Source organism: Rhinopithecus bieti, unplaced genomic scaffold (assembly GCF_001698545.2).
Source record: "Rhinopithecus bieti isolate Rb0 unplaced genomic scaffold, ASM169854v2 scaffold_36959, whole genome shotgun sequence".
NCBI classification, from domain to species: Eukaryota; Metazoa; Chordata; class Mammalia; order Primates; family Cercopithecidae; genus Rhinopithecus; species Rhinopithecus bieti.
This window is the reverse complement of record NW_016816945.1, coordinates 287,422-294,018: the sequence shown is the minus strand read 5'-3', so window position 1 is coordinate 294,018 and position 6,597 is coordinate 287,422. Positions and strand designations below refer to the sequence as shown.

At 58.8% G+C, this 6,597-nt stretch overlaps 1 protein-coding gene across 1 annotated transcript; it reads right to left on the bottom strand.

Annotated features, from left to right (window-relative positions):
- Positions 1–380: 380 nt before the first annotated feature.
- Positions 381–6,054, bottom strand: LIF (LIF interleukin 6 family cytokine). The gene is made up of 2 exons (XM_017855629.1): positions 4,690–6,054; positions 381–4,012 (listed from the first exon to the last, which is right to left on the bottom strand). Exons 1-2 carry the CDS (start codon positions 4,960–4,962, stop codon positions 3,602–3,604), a joined length of 684 nt encoding a protein of 227 aa, XP_017711118.1. The 5' UTR covers positions 4,963–6,054; the 3' UTR covers positions 381–3,601.
- Positions 6,055–6,597: the final 543 nt, after the last annotated feature.

Sequence of the window (6,597 nt, the reverse complement as noted above, 5' to 3'; positions counted from 1 at the left end):
TACCACAGCATCTGGCTAATGTTTGTATATTTTGTAGACAGGGTTTCACCATGTTGGCCAGGCTGATCTCGAAATCCTGGGCTCAAACGATCCACCTGCCTCAGACTCCCAAAGTACTGGGATTACAGGAGTGACCCACTGCGGCCGGCACCCCCTTTACCTCGGAACAATCCGTCTCTTTCCTTGGGGGCCCCCCATGATCTAGACACCACCCACCTTGTTCTGTCTTGGCCAAAATACCACCTAACTGCCCCCACCCATGCCGGGTGCCCCTCCCCCACCCTCCTCTGCTCTTCGCTGAGTCCTACTTGGGTGGTGCCCAGGACAGTGATAGTCCCAACCCTTCCAGCCCATCTCCCCACATCAGTACACTCCGGAGAGCCAACCAAGAGTAGATTCTTTATTCATTTATCTTTCTTTATTAAAAAAAAAAAGTATTCATTTGGTATAAAAAATAAATATTTTAAATATGACATTGAATAAATAAAAATAATCTGTCAGTATGAAACATCCCCACAGGGTACATTCATCAAAGAGGAATTTGTCACCCAAGGCCAAGTGCTTTACAGTGGAAAGGAAGGAGGGAAACCTCTAAGGCCGCACGGTGGGCCCACGGAGCTAGCATGTGGGCGGGACTGAAGGCTGGATGCCGGGATTGGGGTGAGGAACTAGAGATGATTCTAAGGCAGGAACATCTGTACCATCTGCAGGGAAACGCTACCTCCCCGGGTGCCAGAGCTCCAACCCCACACACTATGTCTACTCTGGAGAGCCGTCAAGGCAGAGCTGGACTGGCTGGGTCAGGGTGGAAGTGCCCCAAGTCAAGGACAAGGAGGACGATGGGGACGATGGGGAGGAGAGACAAGTAAACTAGCAGTGCTTTTTAAAAAAATGTTTAAATAATAAATAAGGGCCCAGAGCTGGAGACGTCTCTCTTGGTAAACTACAAAATGACTGTCCCTCTCTCTTCCTCTGGCCAGGCCCAGGTGTGATCCACACCAGCAGATAAAAAGGGAAGAGGAACTCAGCTCCTGGTCCAGCAGAGCTGTTTCACGCAAAGGCTCCGTGATTCAGTGATGCTGTGCAGAGTGGACGCCGAGCTGCCGGATGGGATCTGGAGGGAGCACTGAGGATGGGTGCCATGGGTCCGAGTCCAGGCTGGGCAGGAGAGCGACTCAGAGCCAGGGCCACCAGGGCCGCCAGGTGGTCCCAGCACAGAGCACCCAAGTCCACAGGGAGATGAGGTGATGGGCGAGTCAGCGGGGCTCACCGGGTGGAATCAGCAACTCTGGTTTCCAGGCAAGTTTGTCTTTCTTGAAGCCCATCTTGGGGGAGTGCAGCCCGCCCCAAGCTAAGCCGGATGGAGCAGGAAGGGGAAGGTGGCCCCTGCATCCTGGACAAGGGTGAGCGTGGCCAAAATCTCAACAGCCACATCCTCATCTTGCCGTTGGGATGGACAGATGGACAACTCCCGGCCGCACCCTCCACCCCAACCCCAGGCCTCAGGACCTGCCTGCACGCTGCCCATGCGCCATCCAGGTAAAGTGCTTAGAGAGCGACAGGGAAAGGTGCAAAGTGAGTGAAAAGTACCATAATTAGTACCATCATCTTGTCAGAGGAACTTGGAGGCCGGCAGCCCACTCAGGGTTTGAGAAGAAGCCAGAACACTGCTCTGAGCAGCTGCCCTGATTCGGCTGCCTCCCTCCCTCCCCTGCTCTCAGACTGGAGGGCGTTTCTCCACTCGCCTGGCCCCAGCACAAAGAAAGAGATCGGGTTCCCTGCCTGGGAGCCCAGACATGGGTGGGAGTGGGATGGGGGTGGGGCAGGAGGGCCCACAGCTTCCTGGTCTGAGTCCCAGGCGTCTGCAGCCTCCCTCTCCTCCTCTTGGGAGCAGTGGGCAGCTGATCCCCCCAGTCTCCCCCACCTTCCTGGGGTCTGGCCCAGCCAGGCCCCCCCACCCTCTATGGGTGTCTGGGCCACCGGAGGAGCTTCCCTGCTGTGTGGGAGCACGCTGGGTGCTGGGGCAGGATTGTTCCAGGGCACTATTTCAGAGGCAACATGGGGACACAGAAACAGGGACAGGGTAGGCCACAAGGACTGTCTTGCCCACTGCTCCAGGGGGCACAATTTCAACCAGGAGCAGTGCCCCTCGCAACACAATGCTGGGGCGCCCGAGAACAGTGTGAACCAGCCCCCGGGAACCAAGACGGAAAGGCACCGGCCTCTCCACAAACTGGCCCAGCCCCTGCAGCCTGGACCCTGACACCCCAAAGCAAGTCACAGTAGGGGATGGGGGTGGAGCCAGGCCCCGCACTCCCACTCAGGCCTCCCCATTCTCTCAGATCCGACCCTTCTCTGAGCTTCACCCATAAGGCTTATTCCACTTGTAACATTGTCGACTTCCAGACCAGGCCCTGCTAAGCCCTGGCCTTGGCGCTTGTGTCGGGAGCCATCATCATATTTTGCTGAGTAGGGACCAGGGAAAGGGAATTAACTTTGCCACTGAAAGCACCAATAAGTTAATATAAATAGGATATCATAATAAATAGAAATCATTCCGGGTCAGACGCACGCTTGAAGCTCAGGGTTCCCTGAGACCCTGACCTCAAGTTCTGCTGTCCCTTTGCCCTGGGGACCAGAGAAGGCCTCTGGTCCCCCTCAAGTACCTCTGTGTGACCTCACAAGGCCTACCAGGGCCTCAGATGTGAGCTGCTACTCTGAGCTACCCTAGCCCCTCCTTACAGACTCTTACCCAGAGGAAGACCCTGGGTCCTTCAGAACCTCTGCACCTGACTTAGCAACCTGCCCCTGCCCTACCCACCTCCACAAACCCCTGCTGCAGGTTCAGCCATCAGACCCTGGCCATCCCAGGCTGTAAGGAAGATCACGAGGAAGAGAAGGAAGAACCCACCAAAGCTTTCGGGGCCTCTCCTCCTCCCAGTGTCTTCCTTCCCAGACCTGAAGGTGGCTTCTTTGCCTCCCCAAGAGCCTGAATGCCAAGTGACCTCCTTCTGGAAACTTCTGCCTGACTGTTCCTATGCCCAAGTTCTCTGATCATCCTCAAAAGAAGACAGCCTCCCATCCCAAAGGCCCCTCTCTATCTTCCACTCATCAAACTTCTAGGGGACAAGGAGTCCTTTGGGACCCTAGCCCCTCTGGCCCACCTAAGTCCCAACCTAAGGGGCAGCAAAGGCACAGATGGTGATCATTTGCCAGGGGCTGGTCCACTCCCCGGGGCCCTGCTGTCTCACTGTGGTCAGGGCTGTTGTAGATGACTGTGTAGTTTGCCCACTGCACAAAGTGAGCAAGAAGCCAAAGGGACAAGTGGAGGCAGAAGTCCAGCCCACGCTCCCCAGTCCACAATCTCCCAGAGGAAGGGGCACCTTCTTCTAGCTCCCTCCCTATGGAAGTTTCCACTCTGCTCAGCTTCATCACAGCCCAGCCCAGAGTGGAGTGGACTGGCCAGGCACCTTCGGGGTCTGCCAGCAGCCCCCATTTGGGTTTAGCCATGCCCTGGGCCCCAGCCACTCTAGGACAGGCCCCCACATCTGGACCTCACTCCTGAGATCCTTCAGTTCACAGCACGCTTCAAGACCTCTTGCTAGAAGGCCTGGGCCAACACGGCGATGGTCTCCTTATACTTCCCCAGGAGTTGACAGCCCAGCTTCTTCTTCTGGAAGACGTCCTTACCCGAGGTGTCAGGGCCATAGGTCACGTCCACATGGCCCACGTGGTACTTGCTGCACAGGCGGCACAGCACGTTGCTAAGGAGGCCTCGCAGGATGTCAGCAGTGGCGTTGAGCTTGCTATGGAGGCTGAGGGCACTGGGGTTGAGGATCTTCTGGTCCCGGGTGATGTTGCCTAGGGAGGTGCCGAGGTACACGACTATGCGGTACAGCTCCACCAGCTTGGCCTTCTCCGTGCCGTTGGCGTGGAAGGGTGGGAAGTCCGTCACGTTGGGGCCACACAGCTTGTCCAGGTTGTTGGGGAACGGCTCCCCCTGGGCTGTGTACTAAGGGGCAGAGGGCAGGTGACGTGGGAGTCAGGGGTCTGTGTCCCAGCCCTGCCGCCAACCCTTTGGGCAAGCTCTTGAGTCTCAGTTTCCCCATCTAGCGCATGAGAACCCAACTCCTTGCCCTGTAAGCATCTAGAATTGTCATGAGAGCCAAAAGTAATTGTAGTGTGAGTGTCCTTGGTAAAGATCAAAGCCTAAGCCATGCACGCAGTCATCATCATCATCATCACCACCCTAAGGGGACAGAAGGGAAAACTCGGTGTCTAGCCCCAGCTGGGGCACCACACACAAGTACTTCCATCCCTGCATTCACGATGTTCCAGGGCGCCCCTCCACGCCCAGCACCCACAGCCCACTGCCTCTCAACCGCATCTCCCTGGTGCCTCACGCGCATTTCCCCTCCATCCCTCCCTCCCTGCAGCAGGACAATCACAAGACAAGAAGTGCCAGGCCCCCACCTTTGCACCTAGCTCTCCCTTTGCTCACTGGGCACCCTGAGGAAGCTTCCCTGGGAAGCGTGGGCAGGAAGTGGCAGGAGTCTGCGGGTGGTTTAATCAAGCCATTCTCTCCTTCCAGCCCCAAAAGGTGCCCTCAACCCAGATCAGGACACCCCCTAGTGATATTTACAAGCCCCCTCCCTGGCATCTCCTGTCAGTATCTCGGGGGTAACTTACATAGAGAATAAAGAGGGCATTGGCACTGCCATTGAGCTGTGCCAGTTGGCTCCTGATCTGGTTCATGAGGTTGTTGTGACATGGGTGGCGTATGGCACAGGTGGCGTTGACAGGGGTGATGGGGAGGGGGCTCCCTGCCCCATGTTTCCAGTGCAGAACCAGCAGCAGGGGCACAACTCCTGGGGACAGGCAGGAAGAAGCCATGAGTAGAAAGGCAGGGAAGGGTGGCCTGGGGTCATGGCACACCGGATGGGGGTCTGGCAAGGGTCGCATGGGAGAGGACTCCTGGTTCCTCCTCACCACCTGCAGCTGTCTTCCTGGGGCCTAGTCTTCACTCTGTCACTCCGTGTGTTTCTCTGCTGCCCTCTCTCTACCTTAGCTCTCCCTGCTCTCTTCTGGGATGACATTAAGACGAGGGCAAGACGCAAGCCATTTCCACCAGAAGGGTGCAGGGTCCAGGAGGGACTCCCAGCCATCCCACCCTTTCCCTCAGGAAGGCAAAGGCCCTAAGGCCCCCTGGCCCTCTGGCTGGAAGGCACCAGGCCCCAGGCCCAGCAGGCGCCAGTAAGGAGATCCCTGCTTCCCACCTCCCAGGGTGGCCCAGGTTCCTCAGCAGCGCTTCCCACTCACTGGTCCATTGCAGCCCAAATCTCCCAAGTCAGGCACCCATGGGGACCACGGGGCATGGGGGAGTGGGGAGGAGTCCTCAGCTGATCCTCGTCTCCCTCCCAAACCTGCCACTTGATTCTGGCTCCCTGGCCAATTGCCCCATTCTGCCCCCGTCCCCATCATCCTCTATCTCTTCCTTCCCTAGTGTCCCCCATCTCACTCAGGTTCACCCCATTTCTGCCTGGCTGTCCCCACTCCCCATCCCCAAATCATCATTCAAAACTCCCTGCTCCCCCAGTTCTGGACAGCCCCTGACTCCATGTCTTCTCCCGATTCATCTGCTGTCCCTTGTCCCGGGGTTCCCCTCCCCCCTAACACACACACCGGCTCAGGGAGGGAAAGGAAATGGTGCACCAGGAGAGAGAAAAGGCAAAAGGTCACAGGCAGTCGGGTGGGCGGGGAGGAAGGAAAGTGAAAGGTGACAGGAAAGCTGGGAGCTGTCCCGACATGTCCTGGCTTGCCCCTCCCCCAGGGGGGCCTGTTCTCCCCATTCCCCCAAGCCCACTTAGACGCCTTTCCAGGGCTCCGCAGAGGGGCATCTGAAGGTGGTGGGGGCCGGGGTCAGCGGGTGAGTGAGGCTGGAGACCTCCCCCGGATCCCCCATGCTGGGGCAGCGGGGACGAGGGCAGCCTCAAGTTCACTTCTCCTGGGTCCCCTGTTCGTCCCAGCATCCCCAGGCAGTGCTGAGGCCCCGGGGTGGCTGCGGGAGGGGGGCCACACCCCTATATCTCACCTAGCGCAGACCACACGCTTCCAGACACCAGCAGATGGAGGCGGCACCTGCTCCCGTCCCAGGCCGGAGTTTGCAAGCTGCTCGCCGCCCGCGCCCCTCCCTGGGAGCAGCCCGGGACCGCGGTTGGAAAGGAGAAAGCGGAAAGAAAGAAAGAAAAGAAAAAGAGAGAGGGAGAGTGAATCTGCGAAACAGCGCAGAGGGAAGAGCAGCCAGCGAGAGTGTTGGGAGCGAGGAGGAGGAGGAGGAGGAGAAGGCCAGGGGGAGGAAGAGGAGGAGGAGGAAGGCTCGGCGCCCCCTCCCTCGCCGCCAACCTGCCGCGGGGCGTGGGGTGCTTGGGACCATGTGCCCGCGCTCGCTCCGGGCCGCCACCCCGCGCCTCCGGTGGCTGCGCGGGCGCCCCAAGCGTCCGTGTGTCTGCGGCGGGTGGGCGTCCGGTTCGCGCTACCAAGCGCCCCAAGTTGCCGCCGCGCCCCGCAGCGGGGACGCGAAGCCGGCGCGGGGCTGGT